Genomic DNA, 27,714 nt, shown 5'->3' with positions numbered 1-27,714 from the left:
AAACACCGAAATGGGAAACTTGCAGGCTTAGGAAGATGTGACTTCATTAACTTATTCTCAGTTCATATTTGAATCATTAACTTTTCCTACATATAGATTGGGAATTTCCTTTTGGTTTCAAACAAAAACTTAATTTCTATAAATTTGATAACTTGCTGAAGAAGCTTCCTGCTTTTCTTAGCCRAGTTGGTTTTCAAGCCCTTAATACATTCCCATTTGTAGTTGCAGCTCTGTCTGTGCATCTAATCAATTCTTTCTGCCTGAGAAGGAAATTCACTCGATGATGGTTGAATATGAGCAAATATAGCAGTCTTACGTATCCTAATTGTTGGTCTTTCCTATCCTGGTTGAGTATCTTTCCTTTCTCTCTCTTTAATGCAAACTACCGCTATGTGAAATACAAAACAGTATGTATTACAGTAAGAATAAGGACATGATCAAAAGACCACCCTTTGTTCTTCCAAAAAAAAAGTTTGAAAAGCTCCTGAGGTATTTTTCATAGACCAATGTTTTTAAAAATCTAGAATCCACAACCATCATGTGAGGCCAAATAGACTTCTGCTTTTTTCTTATCTGAGGTTGTTGACCTCAGGAGAGGAGGAGAAGGTTACAGGGTCAAAGTCTTTTCCTCCTTGGAGCTTGCTGCTTGCTGGGAGAGGGTTGGCTGGAAAATAGATGTTTTAGAAAAGGGGTTGAGGGTCATGATTTTAATTCTGTTAGGGAACAGCTGGTTTGAGTTTCTTTCCACGTCTATCTTCCCTCCCTTCCTCACAAATCCATAGAGAGAAAAAAATTTGTTCGGGGAAAGCAGTAACACAAAAATAAAGGATTCCAATATTTTCATTTTTAAAATACCCCATATTTGTTATAAGATTTCACATTAGGAGAGAGAAGAGGAAATTATTAAAATAATTGCAGTCCATTGTTGTTTCAAGGATTGGATTGAGATTGATCTATAGTGCCACAAGTTTATTTGTTTTCCTGCCAAATGTCAAATTGTTAGTAGTAATGTTCTAATGGTTTTTAATGGACAAACAGTATGTGTTACGATTTTTAATTTAGTGGCAGATGAAGCTTATTATAAATGTGCCATGTTAGTTTGTGTACAAGTCATTGAAGAAAGACAATTTGATTTGGATATTTCAGATTTTCTTCATCTTTTCATGCTGCTTTCATGCACTGAGACCAAAGAGAGAGAAGGAAACTCACAACTCTCAAATGAATGGCAAACTAGGAACAGATTTTTTGTCTGCACTCCTCTGAAAAACTGGCCTCAGGCTGTGTTGGTGTGTGGCTCAACAGCAATCAGAGGTCATAATTTCATTGGCGGTTAGCATCAGGTTTAATTTTTCTAATATGTTACATTTACCAAAATGTCTGGTTTCAGTTACACTTATGCACTGACTGAATCAGCTTTGAGCAGCATGATGTTTTAAGGTACCTGAAAGGCTACAAGAACGTTTATGGAACACATATGCTAATTGTTTTTAACCACTTTCCTTTCTAAACACAAAAACGTGTTTTTGGAAAGCTACTTAACAGTAGTTGTTAATGATAATATGCTTTTATTCTAAGAAATGAGCATAAGGAATAGGTAAAATAGTTGTTTTAACAAGACTGCCATCTACTGATTTACACAATTAAAAATAGTCCTGATGAGCAGATTGTTCATTTTTTTAGCTTGTTTTTAAGTTTTGCAAGATAAAGAGAATCACAACGTCTTTCTGTCACCTCAGGAATGCGACCAGGTTCACATTGATGACGTGTCTTCAGACGACAATGGTCAAGATTTAAGGTACAGCAGAGCTGAACAAGACAAAATGTTGCTTTTCAAGTGTTTTCCTGGGAAAGTGGTAAACTGTTGTAAATCTTTACAGTAGCCCATTGGCCTTTCATCTCTGCCTTTGCAACTGAGCTGTGAATTGTTCATGGTTGAACTTTGCCTGCTATGTTTTGTTAATTTGGGGGCTTTCTTATATCCAAATAGCACCTATAACTTCGGAACAGATGGCTTTCCTGCAGCAGCTACCAGTGCTAATTTGTGCCTAGCAACGGGTGTGCGTGGAGGAGTGGACTGGATGAGAAAATTGGCTTTCCGCTACAGACGAGTAAAAGAAATATATAACACCTACAAAAATAACGTTGGAGGCAAGTGACTATGAAGTATATAATGAAGACAACTGAGAAAGAGTTAAAAAGGAATAACTTTTCTCTTGTTTTCTACTCCTTTTGTAATATGGTAATGTTTCTTTTGTGAGCTGTTTAGCTTACACTATGTGGAAAATTCTCTCTGAAAGCAAAGGAAAATGACAGAACGTTACTTAATTTCAGTGCAGACATGCCCTTATCTATTCCACAGGTCTTCTGGGTCCTGCCAAGAGAGAGGCCTGGTTACAGCTAAGAGCAGAAATTGAAGCTTTGACGGATTCCTGGTTGACGCTTGCACTGAAAGCACTCACACTTATTCATTCGAGGTGAGTACCAGGAGTAAGGACAARATATGAAACTTTCAAACATCTGCTGATATTTTAGAGGAGGCTGCCAGGCCTGGTGGACAAAATGTTGAGACCGGAGAACCTTCTCCTTGTTCCCTGTTCTGGTCTGACCTTGCCACTGTGTGCCTTGCTATCCTCTCAAGTGAGGGAAACCAACTTCTTTGCAAAGAAAGTGTGGCGATAGTAATGGTGAGGGTTTCTGATGGGAAGGCTATGGTGTTCCTCATTGTGTTTTGTTAAAAAAAGGATGTTTGTGTTTTCTGTTCCACAGGACAAATTGTGTGAACATTCTTGTGACAACTACTCAACTTATTCCAGCTCTGGCAAAAGTCCTGTTGTATGGATTAGGTGTTGTATTTCCCATAGAGAATATTTACAGTGCAACTAAAATAGGTGAGCTATTTGTATAATGTGATATATTTGAAGATATAATTCTAAAAAAAAAATGCTATAGTAGCCTATATTTATTTCTTARCATACATTCACTGTAGCACATAAGGAGTAAAAACAACTGATCTCATGAAACATTTTTCATGCTGAGGCATCCTAAATCTGCTTTACAAATGTATGTCATGATCCAGCACAAAAGACTTCGTATAGCTCTAGAAACACTGAAGCAGCTGCTGGTAGGATGCAGTACAATAGCTTTTTGACATCATTTCTCAGAACTGTGAGACTATGTAGCAGTTCAGATGATTTTTAATTGGCTGTAAACTCAGAACATTCAAGTAATCCTAGATTAACTGAGGAAATTCTGTAATGGTAAGCGCTGACTGCATTCATTTTCATATGCTACGAAGCAAATTTTGATAAATAATTTACCAGAAGCAAGAATGTTTTGCTGCAAAGGGTAATTATTTAAATTCAAGCATATATATTGAATATAATAAGCTTCAGCCAGGCAAATGTTTATTTCTGTTTTCTGGTTCAGTATGTTATTAAAGATGTTATTTTGAGCATGTAGAAGTACATAGTACCATATGGCAAGGGTGCTTTTAGTTTTTAATGTGATTATGACATATCTGTTCTGTCTCAGATTCCCTCAAAATTGTGGGCTACATGAAAACATTTTTTATGTGTTCTTAAATATCTGTAATACAGGAAGCTCAAATGGCCAAGAAAAAATGGTGGGTTATTTTTGTTTGTTTTTACTCTTAAAAAACTTGGTTGAGAATTTTATGTAGAAATCTGAAAGCATTACCATAAAAGATTTAAAACTATTTCCTAGATAGAAACATTATTGTACTGTTTGCAGGAACTTTAAATAAAACCTTGAATTATAATACTTTAGATACACATTTTAATTAAARCATTTTTTAATAGATGTTCATTTGTGATTTTTTAGAAGAGAAGGTTATTTTTGGAATTCTGAGTTTAGTCACGGACTGTTGTATGTAATCGTGAGATTTTTGTAACATGAAAAGATTTATAATTTTCAAGCACTATCTTAGCCTAGTTAAYGTTGGACATTTCTTGTGTCTTGTACTACTATGAAAGGGTGTTCTTGAATAGTTTTGTTCCTCTGTTGGATGGAAACCTTTTTCTAATTTCTAGCCTATTTGTTCTTGAGCTGGCTTAGTCCTGTWGTAGAATAACTTCTGTCTGAAATAYTATTTTTCCTTCTGGATACTTTAGACGTACAGTAGACACACGTGTAGGCATGTATTATAAGCAGACTGAARAAATCTTTCAGAATGGGAACATTTAAGATAATTTTACTGTAAGCATATATATTCTTTCTGGATTCCTGGTATCAGCACCTGAAACTATGTGTAGAGTTAAAAGTATTGGGATTCATTTTGCTAGGTCTATGCAAGGAAGTAATGAGCCATGTTAATGGATCCCAGTGCAGGATCAAGGACATTGTCCATGTATTGGATTACAGGCATTTAAATCTAAATCTTTTTGGTGACCTTCTAAGACAGGATACTACTGTTTCAGGAGCTGTGATTAATCTTGTCACAGGTTGTAGAGAAAAAGCTARAATTTCTACTCAGATTCAATCAATTTGCTCTGTTTAGGATCCTGACTGTAAGTAGCCAGTAGGGAATTCTCCTGGTATGGAAATTCCCTCTGAAACCTGTCTCAGATTAGTAAGGGAGACAAGAAAGTTGATACTSTACTTAATACTCTAATATTAAAGGACGTGTGTATTAAAGGACCTTCTAAGCAGATTTTAAGGTTACCTGCTAGGTGCTCTAGCAGCAGTAAAGCTGCAGTGGGCCTTGATACATCATCACACTAGTGGGGCTTCTTCCTCCTCAGGAGAGGCTCCCCTCTCGTCTCCCTCAGTAGTGCTAATTATATATTGGAAGTGTTGGGGCGGTCCAGGCTAAAATAAATTTAAAATGATATAATTGTATCCCATCACTACCTATCCTGAATAGTCTGATTTTTTCTTTCAGGAAAGGAAAGTTGTTTTGAGCGAATAATTCAAAGATTTGGAAGAAAAGTAGTGTATGTTGTTATAGGGGATGGTGTTGAAGAAGAACAAGGCGCAAAAAAGGTAATGGCCCTTTTTCAGTTCAAGTTTTTTTCAAGAGGCTGAAAGAAAAAATGTTCTTTCTTTASCTATGGGGTAGTATATACTGAAATTGTATTTTTATACCTTTGCTTTGTGAAATATAATGTTTTGGTCGTATCTGGTAGAAGACTGCTTAAAACTGTAGATAATGATGTGCCCTGCTGTTCCCCAAAGGACGCTTTAGGGTAGCTCTGTATGTTTGATTTAGTTCAAAAAGGAGCCAGAAAAATGGACCCTGGCTTTTGTGCCAAGAATTAATAGTTCTATTTTCATTGACATCCCAAAATACTAGACAGGGTGTTACGAATGTGTGCAAAAAATGGTGATGCTTTGGATCAAAGACATTATGCTATTTGACTGTGTRAAATAGTTGCGCTTTTAAAAGGTATGTAGGAATGGATTAGTTACACATAAATGTCAGTTTTCTTTCTGTCAGTTTTCTTTCTTTTTCTTTCAAATTTCCCTCATTTGAATTTTGCAGTCGCGTAAATACTCATGGCTTGTCGACTCCCCATGGTCTCTGTTAACTGAGTTGAGGATACTATTTGAACATGTCTTTAATGTTTTTTTCACATTCCTCTGGGAGAAAAGGAGAAAATGACTYTTTTTTCCCCCAATGTGGAGTGAGCTCCTTAAAAAGCAATGACAACTCCCCTGAAAAAGCAATGACAAATAATAGGCARTAGTCCTAGACTTGCTATTCCACTCAAGTGAAGCATAGAAGATGTCTTCATTTGAAGAAATGAGGCATAATTTTGCCTGCTTCAACCACAGGAGAACGAGTAGGAAAACAGGCATTTCTGTTCTTGCTCCGTTTTGCAGGCAGATTGCTTTTTCACAGATTCTCCTTTACCGTTAAAATGATACTACTGTATCTGTTTCCCCTGTAACCTGCTAAGCGGAGAAGTGCAGGTAAGCAGTCCGCGGGGCGCTTTGCACCCCTGGCGGGTTTCGCTTCGCGCGACGTGGGCTTTTGTCCCTCCGCGGGGCTCCGCGTGGGTTCCCGGCCCCTCTCGGCGCTTTGCGAGAGTGTCGGTTTCCTACATCCCCTTGGCGGACTGACGGGAACAGTTTGCTCCTTTYTCCTTCAGAAATGCCTTTCATCTTCGCAGAGAAATGTTTTCCCGCTGCAAATGATTACGTTTTAAGAGCTGCATTTAAGATGGGGGGGGGAGAGAAAAGTCTCCTCTTTGTTCCTTTTCTGTTGCTCGGTGGAATAGTGTTGTATATGATAATGGCAGGAGTAGCCCTTTCAGTAACATTATCTAATTCAATACTTTTTTTGACAGGAAACATGATTCAGAAAAGCATAAGAAAAAGAGCCTTTCCAGTTGCTAAGAGAAGTAGCAGTATAGAAAGTTCCTTTGTGCCATGACTTCTGTATATTCTTTCTTAGTGGAAGGAATTTTCAGATTTAAAGAACGTTAGATGCTCTGGATTAAATTATCTGCTACAGTAATGCCAGAGAAGTCAATAAGTGTACTAGCAGTCCTGCAGAAGTATACTTTCTGCAGAAACTATTAATTTGATTAAGGAAAAGGCTTCTGTGGGTCTCGTCCTGCTTCTTACTCCACCTTACTCCAAAAGTAAGATTTGCCTTCAACTTTTGGCCTTCAGGCAATGCGAGAGGAAGAACCGCCCACTGCCATGCTGTACCAGCAGCTGCTCCCAATTCATATTAAGCCTTAATTGCTGTCTACTCGTCAGAGAGTTTTAGCAATGCTAGGAGGAGCAAGCATGGGAATGCATGCTGGTGTGGACTGTGCTTCGGTACAGAGACACACGCGCTGCCCAGCGAATACATGGTATCACTCTGTCAGAGTACRCTAAAAGCCTAGGCCTTCTCCGGGGAGTGTACCAGCAAAATAAAGGATTTCCTCCCACAAAACAATCCCAAACCCATCAACGCAAACTGATACAACAGCCCATAAAAGTACCCTGCTGCCTTGCTTATCCRCTTAACGTTGTAGCTGCTTCTTTCCTTCGCTCCTTCCTAGGCGTAAGCTGTTCTTTGTGAGAGTYGCTTTTATGCTGTCCCCGATACAGCACCTCGCTAAAGGGGTTTGGTGTGCAGTGAAGCCCCTAGTTTGTGTAGATTCGTTTACACTACCTAGTACATAGTRTATTTTATTATATACTTACTGTATTTTTTCATGTTTAAGTATCACTTCATTGATTACATACAAACTACATGATGAATATTGTTTAAGTGAGCATATGCATTCAAGCCTATTTCATTTGTGAGGTTTTTACTCTATGTTCATTTAGTGAAAAGTGCTGAACTTCTAGATTGGGAAGTAGGAAAGTTAAGGTTTGTTATTAAAAATAATTTACCAATAATTCAGCCAGTTGCTTCATCATTAAACAAGATTTTCGTTTATGTCCATTATTCACTGGGATTCTTTAGTATTACTGTTGTTACTGTGAAAACTTAATAACATAGATTTATTAATACAGTTTAAAAGATTATGCTCCTTTCAGAATTATTCTGAGGCTGGACTTTTTTCTGTAAAGAAAAATAGTGCCTCTTTCGATGAAAATAAACACAATATTCAGAGGAAACTGCACACTCTTATGTTTCATGCAACGTGGGACAAGCCACGGTATCGACGCCTTTGCTTAACTGTCATTTACTGCAAAATATTAGAGAGGGGRTATTAGAGGGGTGGGGTTTTTTTTGGTTTACATTTGGAAGCAAAGTTGTGAAAAGCTCATAAAGCAGAAAAAAACTCTCTAGAGTTTTTCTACTTTGGATTGTCCGCCTCAGGATTTGGAGCGCAGGAAATGCGACAAGGGAGGAGGGACTGTAYGTCGAGGAGCTGGATTTTAGATCGGGTGGTTTGGGAGAGCGTGGGCAAATCGGTTTCTGCCTGTGTTTCTGCAGCGGTCAGGCGGCTTTTCTGCCGGTGGMGGGAAACTGAGAGGAAAAATCATAAATCTTTGTGGAGTAATAAATAGAATATAAATGGGTATCCAATATGCCACTGTTTTAAAGCTCGCAGTCACACTGTGCTGTTCAGGTTTGCGATAGGAAGTAAAGACGACTGCCTAGCAAAGTCTGGCAGAAATACAACAAAAATACCGGGAAAGGTGACAGAAACTTACGAGTTTTCTACTCAAATATGTTACAAATCTCAGGAGTAAGGTTTTTGTATAAGTACGTGCTTATTTAAGGGAAGGAAGATAGTCTGCGCTTTTCAGTATTGCCCAGTCAAAAAATGGCTTTGTTTTGTGTGCAAGCGTACTGAATAGAAAACAAAAGAATGAAACACTTATTTTCTTTGAAATAGTTGGGGGGGTTGTTCTTTTAGTAAATACACATTGTAAAAATAATATTGTTTTTATTTCAGGAAGGAAATACTTTAGTAATTTTACGATTATTTAATAATTTAAAATTGTTGATTTTAAGAATTTAATAAAACGTGAACTTTTGATGTTTTTTACACCAAACAAAACCAAGTTCAACCTTTTCCCACCATATTTCATTTCAAAATGTCATCAAAATTAGATCGTTAAACAGTTCATAAATGTACTTCTTATCAAGCATCATGTGTTGTTAATCATCTGCAAAACAATTCGTGTTTTTAATTCACTCCAGGTCTACCTGGACAATATTAAAATCGTGAAGAAAATTGTTGTTTTACCACCAGTCTAGATATACATTCCTCCAGTAAGCAATAAGAAAAATTTGTTCATGTTTTCACTATATGCTAGTGCATCCAGTCACACTSTACATCATTAGCAGTTAGCATTTATCATCCATCCTCACACAGTAGTGAGTGAGATACTACTATTTTTCAGTGTGCTCAGAACAGAAGGCACCTGTTGTGTATCATCAGATGTGTGGTAAGTGTTGGCAGGGGCAACTTTCTAAAGGCAATATTGAGTAAATACCTGTCAAAAGAAACTCTTCCTGCCTGSTCATCTGGTGAGAAAAAGGGCCGCTATCTCAGGGCTGTGCTGTCACTTTTGACAAGACTTGCTAAAACAGGAATAATGTACAATTTTTTGTACAGTCATTTCTGTTATCTTAAGGTGAAAATCTTTGTACATGCAAAATATACACAAATACATGTAGACATATATGTGCGCACACACACACATAGGTATATAKAGATATGTATCAAGTTTGTTTCCCCTCCTGTTAGCTGTGCAGTTGTGCCGTAGGATCAGACTGATACAGATCTGATTTGGCCGCCAGAGACCTGTGCACAGAGCTCTCGTGCAGATTCCAATTTGCTTGCAGCAACTGCATTCCCAGAATGTTTTGTTTGCTGGGAGTGTAGCATTGGCCCTTTGACCTGTATGCAGCAGAACTGAAAATAGTTRTAATCTTAAGATTTACGCAGCCTTTTTTTTTTTTTTCATGAGACTCCCCAGGCCCAATCATCCAAACCTCACTCCTTTAAGTAAAYGGAGGTGTACTCGTTTCATAGACAGATAAAATAAAGCAAAGGACATTTAAGTGAATATGAAAGCTATAGCCAAAACAATGTCCACATAAAGTTTTGGGTTAAAACCTGACCATAAACAGCTGAGACTAATCCAAAACTGATATTGCATATGGACATCTAACAAGAGTCACTGTGATCCGATTTAGCAGAAGCTTAACCTTCTGTTAAATCAATCAGGTGCTGTAAGCACCCGCGATGCCTGATGTGTACTCTCTGTGATGCTGAGGCTGTTACTAGGGAAGCGGCATAATGCAGGAGCTGCATGGAGTGGGAGCTGCAAGCCAAGAATTTACCACTGCGGTTCTCCCTATTCATTAATGAGATGGATGACCTCATTTTCCATGTCATTGACTCTTGGCTTCTATGTAGACATTACTCAAAGGCTGACGTCCACCAGGCTCTTCACCGTGCCATATCTTACATATGTTACTTATATCTCTGACGCAGTGATTCMGGCAGGTACCAAGCTCACCACGGGAAACGGAGAGTTATGATCGGTAGGAGGGAGAACAGCTCAGTGCTGTCTAGCAGTGGGCTTGTGAAAGAAGAGGGAAACTGTAGCCACGGAAGAAAGAGGTGCGGCATTACTGACCAGCACCAGCTATGGGCAGGCAGCCTAGTAAGCACTGCACAAACCTGCAGCAAGCACCAGCAAGTCCATATTGTCTTTGGTAAAATACCCCTATCAGATGTTACAAACATCTGCCAGGAAGATCTCATGGCCTAAATATAAGATCACAACATCACAAATAGGAATTTTTATTTCTTTTTGCTAGTGTTGGTTCATTTCCTGAACATGAAGCAAGAAATGAATATTTAGGAAAGATTTACACTGGAAAGCAGTGGTATCTGGCTTGACAAACTGGAGAGGACAGACTATCTGCACAGTGTTACAGGAAAGACTGGGCAATGGGTATGTAACCTGATGAGCTAATTGCACAAAGTCTCTGTCGCTGGTAGAGCACAGAAACAACACAATGGAAGTCTCAACCAAGACACAGACATAGTAGATGGCATAGCTGACTTTTTAACACTTCTTTCTTAAGAAAAGGAGTTACATGGTTTGTCTCAGTTGATTAGAGCGTGGTGCTGCTAATGCCGGGGTGGTGGGTTTGATCCCCGTATGGGCTACACTGACGGTTGGACTAGATGGTCTCCGGAGGTCCCTTCCAACCTTACCATTCTGTGATTTTCTCCAATATCATCTCTCTTTTCTCTGAATTATTATTTTTCCCCTGAGAAAGATAATATTCAGTTCTCCTGGAAGCAGCTGTGGCCCCCCCATTGTCTTTCATGCTGAGATTCAGTTAGCTGTTTCTCAAGGCTTTAAGACACTTTGGAATTAAAAAACAAACAAACAAACAAACAACAAAAAAAAACAAATCAGCAACTGTTCCGGTAGTGTTTCGTTGTGGGTCGTTTTGTTTTCTTCTTGATGGAGATTCTTTGCTCTGAAGGCATTATCTGAATATGGAGATCTGCTGATGCATCCACATAGCTAACTCAGAATGTATAGTCCAGGTGCTCACAGATGCACTTCAACTGCTAATGGGCATTTTTCCATGATAGCAGATTAGAACTATTCCGAGGTGGAAACACTAAAATGTGCATACTGAGGACAGTGGGACAGTACCACCTCTTTAACACTACAATCCACTCTTGCTATGCAACAGGACTTGCAAATGCCTCTGTTAACCCATATTCTGTCCTATATTTGGTGTGCCTTTTTCAGTTTGCTTCTAGTGCTCCATCGCTGATCATGTACCACTCTTTGGCAAGATCTTGCTAATTTATGTTAATTTTTCAGTATCATCTCTACTATCTCACACAAGGTTGATTGTTCCTTAACAGTTGCCATTTGACTTTAGAGAGACTTGCCTTCTTACCTGGTTATATTTCTTTTTAAAAATCTCTGCTTTATTCCTTAAGTCCAGCTCAGTTAATCATCTCATTGTTACCCGGTTGAAGCAACCGAAAAATAATTAGTATTCATACATTGCCTGTGGTTTACCTGAACTTCTAAAGACAAATTTATCATAGGCACTGTGCCAAGGAGTTTGTCTTCTCACATGAAGTAATTTGTAAGCATTTACAGTAAAACACACATCTGGGAACAGAAGGTTTCACATTGGTGTTGATTTCACATTTGATCTTGTTAGTTTTCAATATTATTCTCTAATTTAAATTTTTGGAATGATGATATGGATGAAAAAAAGGAGGTCAGCATAGAAATGATAATTGGAAGAAAGGGAGTTTTACCACTTACTTAGTAGATTTAGGAATTTTTCCAGAGCTGCTAAAGCAGGATGAAAGAGGCCTATCTAAGAAATTGTAGATAAAWTGCTTGAGGATCTCAGAAGCTATTGTGACAGTGAATTGCTTGTGGTTTGCATCCTAAAGATGCCAGGACACAAGCTGAGTTAGTGATCATAGCAAGTATGATCAAGTTTAGCCTTCAGAACACTGTTGCATTGAAACTATTTTCCCATGAGACCAGTAGAATATTTTCCAGAATGTTGATGATTATCTTCTTTTACTTATGAAAAAGTTTTTGCTGATACTATGATCTCTGTTTTGCAATATAAAGATAGTGAGCATTCTTAATCAGCTTTTTACCCTTCATGGATGAGGTAATGTGTGTGTTTTCCTGGTATTTATGTCTTTGGTTTATTCAGATTCTTTGCAAACATATTTGTGCTGCAGACTGAGATCTTATTACAGCTAATAGGAAAAAAATATGAATTTGTTTTAAAATTCTCCCATCTGGAAAGTTGTTTTAAGATCAGTGCTAACAATGACCATTATAATACAAACCACTGGGATAAAATTCCTTTCCAAGTGATGTGAGCAACATATGAGCTATTTTGAATCATCACTGGTATGTTCTTAACTCACCTGCCAGGGATAGTTCCACAAAGAATAAATGGATTTTGGTACTAAGTAATACTTTCATTTCCTCTGTTTTTATTTTTAACCAAGTGTCATTCCCTTCTTCAAGCTCCCCGCGTGCTTCATGCATAGWCTTTTTTCCTTAATTTATTTCTAGAAATAATATTTTCTTCTGCACTGTGCTGAAATCCTTTTCTGAAAAAGAGATGAGAAAACCCTCCCTTCCTTAAGAYCGCCTAACATGTTTGTTGTTGTTCTTGTTGTTAGGTAGATTTACTGTTATTGAGAATTTATAGACAACCGAGAGAGAAATGGGAAGGGCTRGTACTTCTAAGAGCCCTGACTCTTGCATTCTCCTTGCAGTATCACCTTATTCTTGCAAAAGACAATGGGTGGGTCTAAATACCAGAGTGCTTGGAGTTATTTTTACATTTTGTCTGTGCTGTTCACAGCATGCTATGCCATTCTGGAGGATCTCGAGCCACTCTGACCTTATGGCCCTTCATCATGCCTTGGAACTGGAGTACTTGTAGCAGCTCAGCAGCACTTTGAAACCCCAGAACCTCCTTGCGCCCGCAGACGGTGTGCCTGTGTCTTGTGTCAGCGTTGGACTGCAGAACTTTGTGATTTCAACATGTTGACGTACAGCTGCAATTGGTCTTAACCCTTGCCCTTTCAGTAAATGGAGGAGCGCATCTTTTTCTTCAGAACAGCTGTTGAGTCCGGTACTGTGAGTCCAATGAAAATAAGCCATGCAAATGTTCGAACAACTCATCTTCAGCATACTTGCTACCAAAAAAAAGTAGAAACGAACGAAAAGGAAGTAAAAGGTTCATACCTGTGAAGAATAAAAGGACCTGCAAATGCCCTGTAGYTCTTAGACTCTTCAATGTGACACACACCATTTCTTCGACATAGCAAACTTGATTGCACAATGAAGACTGAGATTTTTCAAAATACCAGTGGAGTAATTTTCTTGTAAAGAAAGTTTACTTTTTGGTTTCTCATACCCAGGGTACTCTGTACATCTTTACTTATTTATGAACAGACTATATTTTGGCATCATATAACTGAGGATATGTACAATAGGATTAAAGGCTATTATAAGCCTTTGCCTTATGATACAGCAACTACTTTTGATTTTAGCACATTACAGAGTAGTTTAAAATATGTCTAATTTAAAGTAATAGGTACATCACTGAGACAATCATGTACAGGAAGAATTTTTTGTGTAAATTTGTAATAATGAATGATTCTTTTACATATTGTTAAGGTAAATGCTATTGAAAGATAGTAATGCCTTGGTGAAGAATGAGGCCGCGTGTGCACAAAATATTGTGCAGTGCCTTATCAATGCGTTGGATATAAATATGTAGATAATGGATTTTTTAGATAAATTTGTCAAGACCAAAAGCATGGATGTCAAGTGTCAATAGGAAYTGGGTTTTGTTCTTTTTCAGCTGTTTCTGTACCTTCTTATTTCTCAGCTACTCTATGAAAAATTTGATTTCTTTCCCCCCACTAAGCAAACACAGGTAAAACAAATAAGTGAAGAGGAGTCTCTTGATATCTCCTGTTTTCTCTTTTAATGTTAACATATTAACATGCTTTTAGAGTATTGAAAAATGAATTACAGATTCATTCCATAAAGAAGTATATAGAGAACACAAATATATTTTAAGATATGACTTAAACTGGAATCTAGGTACCGAATAGTTTTTGTCTCATCCAAAAATAAAGGAAATTATCATCATCTTTATTTTTAGAAATTGGGAATATTTTCGAGAGATTGAGCACGAAATATTCATATCCAGATCTATATACTTAAGTCTTTTAATCCTCTTCCACCAGGAGTCAGATTTTCCTAAGATATAACATCCATTGCCGGCAATGGAAATACTGAAATAGTTGTCGCCAAGGAGCTGAAATTTGTTCYGTCTATATCCATTTGCAGGACAATGTTAGACTGTGTCTGTCTGTGACTTGTGACTTTTCTAATCCTGAAGGCCATGAGCTACTTGGTCAGATAAACTGTGAGTCTGACTTTTYGGCTTGAATTGTACCAATTCCCTTTACCTGATTTAAATCTCTTCATTAAAAAGAAACTTCGGCTTTGTGGGTTCATTCTCCAGCTTTCCTTCTTGTTCCCTTTTGCTAAAAACACCAGCCTAGAAACAGCTACCTGCAAAGCTACAAAGCACCAACGTAGCTTCAAAGCAACACCCTTCTCTATTGGAGGAATCATATTGCTGCTAGAATTCAATGTTTGTGGTTTTCCAAATTGCTTTAYTTGTTACTATAACCAACAAAGAGGTTTTTACCCTACCAGGACTTACACATGTGCTTTACTTTACATAATATGAGTATTGGAATTCACATGGTATTCCATACATACATAAAGCACGCGGTAGGTAGTTTTTAGAATGGAGCCTATAATTTGCCTTTTTTTCTTCAAGAAAAATAGACAGTGATGAGGAGTTGGTTGTCTTTCTTTCTTTTTTTTTTTTTTTTGGCGCTTTTCAATTTTTTAGTCACTTGCAGACTGAAAAAAACAGTTTATCTGGGCCTTATTGTACAAAAAAGTGTGTTGTGTCCACAATTGTGTACAGATTTTTTTCTTCATTAATTTTGTTTTAAATTAATAAAATTGATTTGTGAACATATTAAAAAATCCTCTTGGATGCAAGCGTGTGATATTTCTCCCTTCTAAGTCAAGAACGAGAAGACATCCCTCAAGGATGACCACAAGGTCATCCTAAGCTAGTCTGCCTGAGAAGTGTCCTCTATTCCTCCTGGTGCTGTTGTGCCACCCTGCACAAAGGGATTACTCAAGCCAGAGACTGCATGAAAGAAATGAGTGGGTCAAGGTATGAGTATGACTGTACTGAAGGGAAAACCAGAATCAGCCGGGGGAAACTGGGGCTATGAACCATGTATGTGTTTGATACAATRGCTGCTGAGGAGCCCTTTTTGCTCCTCTACCCCACGAGGGAGAGCCTGGAAGGGTAGGCACTTAGTGGGCGCCTGTGCTCACTTTCTAGCCTAGTGAGGCCTGGTCCAAATGGAGCAAAGGACTGTGTCTCAGCCTAGGAAATGCACAGTTTAGTCAACTGTGGGCTTAAATATTCTCAGAGAGATAAAGGATTCAGTCTGCATAACTTCCTTCTTGAGCTAATTGTACGATTACAATAGGGTTGAACAAAAGGAGTATATTGCACCTATTCTCTGCATATTTTAGAACTGATTGCAGGTTATAGACTTGATAYCTGCTTTATTGGGAGCATCTGATCCTACTGGTATTTGAGGTCCTGGAAGTCCCTAGCAAATCAAGGCTTTAGCAGATCTAGGGGAAGAAATGTCTGCTTTCCAACTCTGCTGGCCGTGGGAGTGAGCTGGGAACAAAGACTATGTAAAGAGATCAGACATTTAAATGCATGGAGCTCTAACTTTGAAAACTGCAATATCTGTGAATTTTAGGTAAAGAACAGGATGGCGCTTATGATTACTAGGTCTTAGGTTAGAGATCTTTTGGAGGCTGAATCTACTTGCCAACTAGCCATGCTTTAAGAAGCCAAGTTTAAAGTAATCTTTTTCCCTCAGTGCTGTCTTTTTTTGCTGAGCTGGTTTTGGAGTTGAGGCTGTGAGATCGCAATGTTTTAAAACATCCTCTTTCATGATTATTTCTGGTCTCAAATTAGACTTAAACGAAGAACACTAAATGGCAAGTGTTGCTTAGCTCCAAAGATTTGCTTCCAGAACTCTACCAGCCTGTAGCTATACTTTATTTGAYATTAGCAATGGAGGCTATGTAGCCTAAATATTCTACACTGTGAATCAGCTCCTTTGATACATGAATACACATACTCTTACTTAAAAAATATTGCCTCAGGTCCCTCATTTTCTAAAACTTTCACATCTTAAAATGATTATATGTCCAGTACTCTTGATGTTTTTGAGGCAAGAAAAGCCAGACGCAATATATTATTCTGTAGTAATCTGTTAAAGTATTGAGGTTACAGTGGCAGATCACAAATACAGTAGTACAAACTTTTGCTTATAACATGGAGATGAAATTGAGCTTTTTGTCAATATTCCCTCTCTTTGCTTGAAAGCTGACAGCCTAACAAATGAAATGAAAAACAAGATCAATCAAGGAACTGTTTCTGTATATTTGGCACTATCATGGAAGTTAGATGCTCAGAGTTAAGTTCTGTCTATATGTTTTCAGCACAGCACCAGTGACTCTGGGAAGTAGTCCACAGATGTAGTCACTTAAATCTGCTCCGAAATCCATGGCCTTCTTTTCTGAGCATCTCAATRCCCATAGCTGTAGTAATGAGGAGAACTATGCCTATGATAAATTTAAGACAATTATTTTTTAAAGAACTTAATATGAAGGCCTTATTTAAATTTAAAATGAACAGAGCTTCATATAGAGTGAAGGGCATTGTGTTATGTAGGAAACAAGAGATCCGTTCGAGATCTGCTTTCAGAATGCCAGTACCACTTCAAGTTCSATTATCTTGGATACTCACTGATAACAATGTGCAGCTTTAAAAACTTCAGCTCTGGGAATAAAACACATCAAAATCATTGGAGCTATGTAACTTTGGGGTAGGGCCAAGAAGTGAAATTAATAATAGTGATTATTATTATTGATGCCTTTCATGACCAGACATCATGCTTAGTGTGCAGTATCTCTGCCCCAAAAATGCTTGCAATGAAGGCCAATAAAATACTATTAGAAATTCTCCTTTGTCTTTTTCTTCAAATATCTGCTTCTCTCACTGTTGTGATTTTTGAATTCTGCCTGGCAATGTGAATAGAGGATGGGTGTCAAGAGGCATCTTGGTTTAAGTCATTTGACAAGGTTTCCTTGTCAACAGCAAGGCTGCATGGCTACTGCTTTTGTCCTGCTCTCTTTAGCCAGGAGGGCTCTAAACYGCCTCCCCTAGCTCTCCAGTTAAGGCAAAGGGCTAGAAGATAAAAGAAAAATGCAGAGGAAAACAGTCAACTCCCAAGTCRAAAAAAAAAGGGGGGAGAAAGGTGTGAGGGTTGCAAGGCTCACAAGTGGATATATCAGGAGGCAAGGAGGACTGYGGAACACGCAATCCACCATGTCCAGATGGTGACCCAGGAACTGCATGGTGCTGCCCAGACCTGTGAGCAGGCACGGAACCGCTTAGAGGCCCCACATCCTCCAGGCACCTTGATCTATCAATCACCTTCATGGTGTGGATGACCAGCTTGGCCAGGGCAAAGAGAAATTTCACAGGGACATACTGCAACTCAGTACAGACCTCCGATGTGGGGTGTCTATAAAGGAGAGGCTAGTGACAGTCCCTTTGCTTGTTCTTCAAGATCCTCTTTCTCTGTCCCCCTCATCTCTGCCCAGTTCTCACCGTATGTGGGGGGCCACTGCATGACATGGAAATGTATGTGCAGTATGTACTCTGAAGTCCRGGGAGTATTAACTGTGTGACCCTTCTTGTAATATATAGAAATATTGCCAGGCTTGATTATGACAGCAGAACTAGAAGGCTGTCATTTGTGTAACTTGGCCCAGTGACTTTAAAGCAAATGGTTTGCAATAGGAAAAGCTCTTTATTCTCATTCTCCAGCAGAATTATGAGAGATAAATAGAACTACTACATTTGCCTACAAAAATCATCCATCTTTATAATTATTTGCCAATTTTTCATTTTATGGTAGTGCAAATAAACTTTCACACTCTGATACACTGAGGAAAAAATATATATTTTCTTCTGTAGCGATATATGGTGCTAGAATAACTGTTGAAACAAAAAATTCAAAAGAAAATTATCGCCCTGCCAGCTCTCACRTAAGCCACATGACATATTGCCAACTAACACCTTGTGGAAGTCAGCCCAACAGATAAGTATATCATAAGTGATCTGCCCCTTCCACTGTCCCACCACTTACTGACAGTTATTTTCTGGGAGGAGGTATTTGAGACTAAAAGACTTTATTTCTCGCCCGCTCTTTGAAATCTTCTGCGTGGACTGCTGACAATAACTCCCTGAAGAGCTGGCCTTTGACACCATGCTCCTTCCAGTCTTGGGTATAGATGCTGCATTACTTTTCTGAAGTGGGAATTGAGGCATTTGCAAAGGAAGCCCTGCACTGCTTCCTTTGTTGCCAACTCATGTCAGATTTGACGTGGAAGCGAGATGAAATCTAAAGATACCGCTAAACTGTGTAGTTGAGACCACAGAGACAGGAGAAATAATGCAGAGGGGACGGAGAGTGGTTAGAAAGAGAAAGAGGAAATGTAATTCAATTTGAAAAAAAAATGTAAGATMTAAATCTGGGAAAATACAATCCAAAACAAAGGGCAATGAAGAGTGAAGAGCTGTTCAACATGCACGGAATTAGCTTTAGTTTTAAGAAGGCAAATTTCATCTCCCAGCTCTTTCACAGAACCCCCTGGGCACGTCATTAGGGCCTCTCTCCTGAAAAGCCTTGGACTCAGAAGAACGAAGGGCGATCCGGAGCTCTGGCCAGGCCTGTGTCCCCTGTCCGGAGGCGCTGGTTGCTGCAGTGGGAGCCAGGACCAGAGCAGTGCATGAAATCCTGCCTACCCCTGGAGCCTGAGTACCACACCTAGCGGCAGGCCCTGCTCAGTGCCCTGGATGACAGCTGGGAGCCCTTTCCCAAAGGTAGCCGCCTGCTTGTTTTCTTATCCAGCTGGGAGCAGAGGCTTCTGGTGGGCACCTGATGGGGAGTGCTCCATTTCCTACTCCTTTCTGCCTGCTCATTTCTGTGCAAAAGCTTGGCAATTAGTGAAAACTCACTCAGGAAACACATGACTTGAATTAAAGTCCCCTTTCTACCTTATCCTAATCTCTGGTACCTCTTGGGAAACTGCCCTAAACACAAGACTAGAGAGAGATTATTGTACTTCCTATTCCTTGCCATTGATATTCTCAATGAATTAAATATTTTTATGTGGGAGCAGAAGAATAAAAGAGAGAAAGACAGAGATAGTATCAAGCTCTCAAAGAAGAACCCAAGAATGTTTTTTTGTAGAGAAAAACATCTTGCCTCAGTAGAGCTGCTTAATACAAAATGCAAAAGGTCCTCGGAGCAGACACTTAGTTTGGAGCTCTTACCTATCTACTAGGCCTGTGCTCTCACCACTGAAATATAATCATGCTCTTTACTCTCCTTAGCAAAATCTGTTAGATATACTGAAACAAATTCAACAGGAGAGAGTAAAGATATGGTATGGTACAGGTATTCTCTCTCCTCTCCAAACTGAACAAATGCAGTTCATGAAACAAAATCATGGCATTCCTTTTTACCTCAATATATACTGTAATTCCAGAAGGGAATAGTAACCTTGCATTAAATTCAAGTTCAGGTTTCTAAATCTATCTGTGCAGTCAGTATTCATATTACTCAACATTCAGTAGTGCATCTMTGTCACAGATATCAGAGATCTACTTTCTTGACATTTGGTACCTGCCATTTATTTTGGTGTCACAGAAGRTTATTCCAGTAATATCTCCATTACACAGCAGGTAAATCCTCCAGGACTGCTCCTGCTATCTTYTTATGAGATGACAGTTTGAATTCCATTAAAAAGCCCAAATTTATCCCCAGTAACATTCTTCCTGGAGATACTTGGTTTTAAGACCAAGCAGCTGCAAAAAAAGCCTAAATTATATACTAAGCTTTCCAGAAGACAAAGAAAGATCAGCAAAATAAAATGATAGTTGAAGTAATCAAGGTTGCAATATTCCTTTTGTGATATGGCAATTGTAAGGAAAAAATAGATTCTCACAAGTGTTTCTGATTCTTTCTCGTGCTCTTACAACTTAGTTGTGATCCATCCTTCTGTAATCTTCTGATGGAGCTCCTCTCAATTACTTGCTTTGTTGCAGCTCGATTCCTCCTCCCATTGCTCCACTTACTGTGTCAACCAGCAGACCTGACGATTCCCCTGAGGACCTTTGGGAATTTCCCTGTAGGAAACCCAAACTGGAAGATGAGTGCACGGAGAGCAGGCAACCAAGATAATGTTAATATATTTGTAGGAGCAAAGATGCACTTGCTGCAATTGTCGTCTTTGTTTTATAGGGGAAGCAAGTTAATATATTTCTGTAGTAAATGATAGCTGAGAAGTTTTGATAATCTTTACAATTTATGACCTATTTTTTGTATTTTCCTTTCTTATAGATAGGCATAATTGTTTTGCTGTGGCTAAATTTGCTTCCAATGCAGTCAAAGACTAAATTCTCATCAAAACCTAAATCTAAACTGCCTATTACAAATCCCAGACAGTGGGACACCCATTGGTGTCTACAAACGTATCCTGTAAGATCTGTAACTGAATCCTGAAAGTTTATTGGCATTTTTTGTTAATATTGCTCATTTTTTCCATTAGGAATAGGAAGTAGGCAAGCCAGACTATTGCTATAGTAACCTCTGAGCCATAGCTTTTTCTTAAGACTTTTATTTGGTTCATGAACCTTATTTTGTTTGAAAACGTTGTTTGATTATATTTCCTCCTTCCTGTTGAGCAGTCCAAGTCGTGAGCTGGGCCACAGGGTGATGACAGCAGATACTTATCTGACTCTTTTTTTTTTTAAAAAAAAAAAACATCTTTTCTCCTTCATTTCTCTAAGAAGTGTACATCTATCATACTGCTCTTGCCATTTTAACTTCTTCCTACTGGGTCCAATGTCCTCCTCCATATTCTATACCCTAATGTTTTAAAGATTGACAATTGACATCTGAGACAAAAACTATTTAATACTTCCATAATAGTACATAATGTATTTCCTTCTTTTCAGAGATGGAGAATACTGTACCTGAATTATGCAGAAAAAGTTACAGTACAGCTACTAATATTTTCCACAGGCTTCTAATTGCTCTTTCATCTGTACCAAATATAGACTGATGTTCAAACCTTGTGTAGGTCTCTGGCAGGACTTTGAACGCTTACGTTGTCTCTGGTCTGATTTCTAAAACTCTTCTAGTAATTTTGAAAACATGCTGGCAAAAGGAGTCTGTCCGCAAGACACCAGTTCAATTCTTAGACAGCGGCTTTCTGCTGAATGTTTGTGGTATCATTTTAAAGCGTTGAAGTACATGGGATTTTTAAACCCTCAATTTCCTGGTGGGAATACTTCTGGACAGATGGTTTTACTATCCAAATGACAAACTAATTGCCAATAACTTTATAGAAATAAAAATCATATCTGAAATGGGGACCTAACTGTTATGTRAAAGAAGAACAAACTATTAGAAATGCTTCACTATGAAGCATAAATCTGAAGATGAGRTATGAAATCTGCTTTCAAATTAGTCTGAGTATTAGGCCTATATTATACTTGTAGGTAAGATTCAAGGATTTGTGTTTTATTTCAGTGGTGTAAAGCATTGTGAGATTTTGACTCTCACAGATGGAAAAGATAATTTAATCCATTCCTTTCTATCTGGAAATGGGRAGTAGACCCCTTTCAATCTTACTTAAAATGAAATCTGAGGGACAGCTTCAGCCTGAGGTTCAATCCAATTATAGCCACGATTCAGTGGAAGGACTTAGATTTGGTTTTGGGCCCTTTGATTTAACAATATATCTATAACAAAATGACATTGCTTTTAATATACTGCAGGATARCTCAGTGTGAAAAGTTAACCATAACACAACATGTTTGTGGTCAAACTGGTATGTGAACACGCTTAAACACGTGTAGCAATTATGGCCTAGATCTCTAACCAGTGCTTTGCCATTCCCAGTTCCTTGGATTTCACTTCCAGCAGCAGTTGCACAGTCAGTATYGGTGCTGGCATGTGGGGTTCCCAGATGGACCCAGGGCTGCTGTGTGTCCTTCCCACCACTTTTCTGATAGACCATGTTGTGAGTCTGCGTGTATGCAGAAATACGTATTTTAGCCACTGCTCACCCTCCCTTTTCTTCCTGTGAGACTCCAGCAGACAGAAGTATGTGTCCACACCCATCTTATTTATTAGCAGCTTCGGCACTGTCTACACAGGTAGTGCTCTGTCGTGGCTGGGTTCCAGCTATTTTATATACAAAGGTATGTCATATATCTACAGAGTTTATTCTTCAGATCTTTTGATACTACATAATATGAAGTCCCTACATTCACATTCAGTATAGTAGTACTACATATATACAATATATATATAAATATAAAATATATAAAAATAAAAAAAAATTTATATTCATGGAGAGAAGAAAAATCTTTGTTTCAAATTCACTACAGTGTTCTTTAATATCGTGCAAATTTAAGCCTGTCTAAACAATGTCAGGAGGAAACAATTGCAATAATTCTGTAAATAAAATTAATCGTAGGTTCTCCAAAACAAGGATTAAGCATGCCATTAATGATATAGCCCATGAAAAAATAAACTATGAAATCATAGCGGTCAGATTATAACCAACTCTGACTTCCTCATATTTTATTCTAAACTTTTGGTGGTTTGCAGTTTCCTTTGCTGCAAAAAATAAGGCAAAAAAATTAAATTGAAAAGCATTGCTATGATTTGAAATCACTCAACCTAAGCTGAACCCCTATAGCTGTGTCATTTTGTTTATCCACCAGTGCTGACATTTTGTTCTGCCAGAACTTCCTAAATCCTCAGCTCTGGAGTACAGACAGCAAATCCTACAGCACCATGTTTTAGTAACGCTAATTGATGCAGCTGCTGAAAGAGACCAAACACCCAAAATACCAAATAGGATAATGGTAACAGCCTCTGTCCACAAACCTAGCTTGTGGTCTCTGTGACTTTGCCACAGCATTTCAGCTTACCAGATGCTCACTAAATCAGTCTGCAATTATGCTAGATTTCCTTCATTTAAGATTTGTCCAGCTTTATTGAGAGATAAAGGCCATTCTGGATCTTTAAAAATAAAAAAGTAAAGGATAGGATAGGATAGGATAGGATAGGATAGGATAGGATGGGATGGGATGGGATGGGATGGGATGGGATGGGATGCGATGGGATGGGATGCGATGGGATGGGATGGGATGCGATGAAAAGTATCATAATAAATAAATGGTTTGGATTGAAAAGTACAGCTGGTGGATCATTACTTATCTCCCAGAAACTAAAAGATGGGCAGCAGTCAGGGAGATAGGATCAGCCAGGCTAAGAGAAATGACTTCCAGTCAGCTTCCAGTTAGAGCTGATGACACTTGGATTTATCTTCATGCCACCTTCTTAAGGCAAGGGAGTGCCATAGTTCCCATTTTTCATGTGGAAAGGTGAGGTGGGAAGAGAATAGACTTAGATCCAAAAAGGAACCTGGACACTTAAAGTGCAATGAAGCTTCCAGAAGTGTTAAATGTAATAATTCTTAATATTCTTTCTACAAACTAAAAATTGCCCTTTTGCAACTGTCCAAACTTCTTGGTTGTGCAGAAAGGCTACAAAATGTAACTTTTTTTAGTCTTTTAAACCTTAGATTTTCTTCTAAACTTCATGARGATTTGAGGGTTGACAAGTAACTTTTGGAGGGCAGAGACTGACTACAATCTTAAAATATTATTTCACATAAGAAGAGAATAWCAACCAGTGACATCTAATGTGAGTCAGGAGTAGCATATTGAAAGGAGAAGGAAGATCCATGCAGCTGGGCTGTAATCTCAGATTCCCTGTGTTATGCTAAGTAAAACGCTTATCAACTCAATCTAAAGTCTCTTGAATCTTAATTAAAGAAAATATCATATGCAAAATGGCTGTTAGGACATTAGCAAGCTAACAGTAGTGAAGCTCTGTGCACTTCTCAGACATTACCAAAAATGTCAAATGTACTCAATAGATGCCAGTATTTTACTGCTTGTACATTTCCAGTTTAAAAGTGATTTTGCCTCTATTATCTCATCCRTTTTTATTTTATTTACTCCCCACAGATCTCAGTAGGTCAGCCAGATGTCCTGAGAGAGACAGTCCTCCTCCTCCTCTTTCTMCTCCTGAATCTCCATGTCCCTTGAAAGAGTGTCATTGTCCCCACTTTTGGCTTTCATAGAATCACAGAATCAGTAAGGTTGGAAGGGACCTYTGGAGATCATCTAGTCCAACCTSCCTGCTCAGCRGGGTCACCTAGAGCATGTTAGACAGGGTTGCATCCAGGTGGGCCTTGAAGATCTCCAGAGAAGGAGCCTCCACAACCTCTCTGGGCAACCTGGTCCAGTGCTGTGTCACTCTCACAGGGAAGAAATTCCCCCTCACGGTCAGGCAGAATTTCCTGTGCTTCACCTCCCTTGATCTGCTGGCAACACTCTTCCTAATGCACCCCAGCAGACCRTTGGCCGCCTTGGCCACAAGGGCACATTGCTGGCTCATGGTCAGCTTGTCATCCACCAGCACTCCCAGGTCCTTCTCTGCAGAGCTGCTCTCCAGAAGGTCAGCCCCCAGCTTGGACTGGTGCCCAGGGTTATTCTTCCCTAGGTGCAGGACTCTGCACTTGCCCTTGTTGAACCTCAGGAGGTCCTCTCTGCCCAACTCTCCAGCCTGTCCAGGTCTCTCTGAATGGCAGCACAGCCCTCAGCTGTGTCAGCCACTCCTCCCAGCTTGGTATCATCAGCAAACTTGCCGAGGAGGCACTCTGTGCCCTCATCCAGGGGGATGAGGGGACATCATTTCCTTGTGGTGTGGGGTGGCAATACGAGGTAGAGAAAACAGTCACCTTTAGCAATCATGCAGCGAAAGTAGGCAGAGGTGATGCTTCCTGCTTTCCCCCCCCAACCTAAACTCAAGGCCGATGGCTCTGCAGGGACGAATTCCTTCCCYTGCCGAACGTGGCAAGGTATTCAAAGGAGAAGTCCTCCCGTTAGTAGTACTCACACCTCAACCCTGTCCACTGCTCCCATGCTGGCCATGGGCAAGGTGAGCTCCAGGTTTTAGAGTCCAGCCAACCTCTCCTGTTTTCYGACATTTGAGGTGGAATTGAGTCCTAAAGCTACTGTATCAGCTGCATAGCAAYAGTTTTGTGAAAGATTAGTTGTTTCAGAGTTTTGTCTGAAGGGTATAATCTGAGTGTGAGAGAKGGAGGAAGAAATTTTTATAAGGAAAAAAAGGCTGCTTCAATTGCAGTGTTATTAGATCATTTCTGAGGCCACTTCTTTCTCTCTGCATTATCAAATATAATCTTAAATTCCTCATAAATCTCTTTTTCTTCCTCAGAATTTTCATGTGTGGTTCTCTATCAAATAATTGGATAGGCTGGAGCAGGAGTGGAGGAGCTGGGTGTTTTGTTTTCCTGAATTTTTGTTATTAACGCATGAAGATTCATGGAATTCTGAACAATACAAGTGTCTGACAAAACAAGTGTTACAAATAATCTGTAAACAATTTTCTAAAAAAAATTGTTTTATAATACTGAAACCAGAAAGCAAGCTAGCTCTAAAATTGTAAGTAGGTCTTAGTGATTTGTATCTGTGAGCTAGTGCTTTTGTGTGTTCTTCTGAAGGATGCAAGTTTGTTTAATAGGGATATATCCATTAAAGAAATGTGAACCTTGAAAGCCCTGTCAGGTCCTGGTGGAGATTACAAACTMTATGAGTAATCATGCAGACGTTACCAGTTCTGCCAGCTGACCTCCATGTGTTGAAGGAGATGCAGCAGCAGCAGCAGCAGCGTTTAGGGAAATGATTTAGCTCAGAAGTCCTCTCCTATCTCTCTAGGATTTATTATCAACACATTTGTGTGGGCACCACAGCCTGGATCTTTCAAGGAGATTGGGGTGACAACACCTGTCACTCGGTCACTCAGAATGATGTTATTTTCTGGCTTGACTCACAGTAATACGAGTTAGCTCATCTGTTAAAATTGCAAAAAAAAAAAAAATAATATTCTCATGCTGTGAGTTCGAGGGGGTTTTTTGTTTTGTTTTGTTTTGTTTTGTTTCTGCTGAAAGGTAAATGCAGAGCACAACTGTGCTTGAGAAATCCACAGTAGATTTTCTGAAATATCTCAGTTTATTCAATTGTCCAATGCCTGTTTTGCCTGTCTGGTTTCTAATCTTTTTGGTTTTAATCCTCCTCTRCATTTGATCATTGTAAGTTAAATATTCTTCCAATATGTTCTATATTTCTCATTTACACACTTACTGCTAGTAACACTTACTGTTAATCCAGGCTCTTCTGCTGGCTTCGGGGTTAAAACTTGAAGTGAAGTTATTTTTATTTTCAAGGAAAATAAAATATCCCTTGTGCCAGGCGAAATTTTGCATTCTTGTCTACCCACCTGCTGTACATGCCCAGGGTCACTGTGCACCACATCTGTACTAGTCCTGCTCTTCTCCAGACAAACCTGCCTCCAGTCCAGGTGTTGCTTTTATGCAAYGCTCCTTCGTCTGGAGCAGTCCCAGGTGGCTGCAGGGGAGAGATTCTTGGTCTATTCCTTGTGCCTGTGGTAGGATACTAGGAATGCATTTTTGGTTTCAGAAAACATCTAGTCAAGCAAGATCATTTCAGTTATTTTTACTCATACCCAACAATTGATGATTTTTAGAAGGAAAACACATAAATCTGATGGYAGTTGCTAGAAATGTTTCATTCTTATCAGCATGGAGTAAGAAAATTTGTGGTCTGATATTGACAGAACATGGCTTTCCTGGGTTAAAATATACATTTACTTCTGCTACTGGTTTAGAAATGCTTTAGGAATACACAAAGGATTTTTAAAAATAAGAGCATGGTGCCTCAGGGAGCACTGCTAGTTTAAATAACACATGAAAAGTATTTATGAGCCTTTTTTTATGAGGTGGTCAAAGCAAAGACCATCTAGCATGTAACATAAGACTGGCTAAAGAAGAAAGGTTTTCAAAACCACATCGGAGAGTTAGGCATGAATGGAATTTTATTTCAGTCTCTATTGCTTATTTAAATTAATGATGTTTTCAGATGGAGTCTAAATGATAATACAGATCAAGGTGAGTTTTGCCAGGGAGGCTGGAACTAGTCTATCATTTGAAGAGTGTTACTGGCTAACACTGAATTAATCCTAAAGAGACAATAGCTTTAGTGAAAGGGAATTTTTAAGCAGGGGTTGAAAACATTTTCAAATGCACCAGAATTATGTAGACTCATTCTTTAGCAAGGGAGATTAGTACTCCTGATTAGTCCCATGTAGCTTATCTACAGTTATCCCAATATTTTTGCAGTGTATACAACCACAGTAAAATGCAGAACAGAAGTCAGTGCCTGTTGTCTAGTTAGGCTGTAGTGGTTTGGTAGTTTCTGCTGTGTCACTATAGAAATAATGAGCTCTTCYGTACTATAAGAAGAAGGAGCTCCTCTCCATCCTCCTGTAAGAGTGTATATAGCCTCTGTGTCTCATTCCTGAGACT

At 38.9% G+C, this 27,714-nt stretch overlaps 1 protein-coding gene across 7 annotated transcripts in view; it reads left to right on the top strand.

Annotated features, from left to right (window-relative positions):
- EYA1 (EYA transcriptional coactivator and phosphatase 1) overlaps positions 1 to 14,951 on the top strand; it is a 153,920-nt gene extending 138,969 nt beyond the window's left edge. For all 7 annotated transcript variants that reach the window (XM_085325011.1, XM_085325041.1, XM_085325030.1 and 4 more), the window contains exons 13-18: positions 1,737 to 1,795; positions 1,988 to 2,148; positions 2,360 to 2,474; positions 2,767 to 2,888; positions 4,901 to 5,001; positions 12,815 to 14,951. In XM_085325011.1, coding sequence (XP_085181137.1) covers positions 1,737 to 1,795; positions 1,988 to 2,148; positions 2,360 to 2,474; positions 2,767 to 2,888; positions 4,901 to 5,001; positions 12,815 to 12,895 — 639 coding nt within the window. In that variant the 3' untranslated portion in view covers positions 12,896 to 14,951. The remainder of the gene's footprint in view (positions 1 to 1,736; positions 1,796 to 1,987; positions 2,149 to 2,359; positions 2,475 to 2,766; positions 2,889 to 4,900; positions 5,002 to 12,814) is intronic.
- The last annotated feature ends 12,763 nt before the right edge of the window (positions 14,952 to 27,714 follow it).

Source organism: Rhea americana, unplaced genomic scaffold (genome assembly GCF_003343005.1).
Source record: "Rhea americana isolate MKP2758 unplaced genomic scaffold, rheAme1 scaffold_121, whole genome shotgun sequence".
Lineage (NCBI taxonomy): Eukaryota > Metazoa > Chordata > Aves > Rheiformes > Rheidae > Rhea > Rhea americana.
This window is presented reverse-complemented; position numbering and strand designations above follow the sequence as displayed.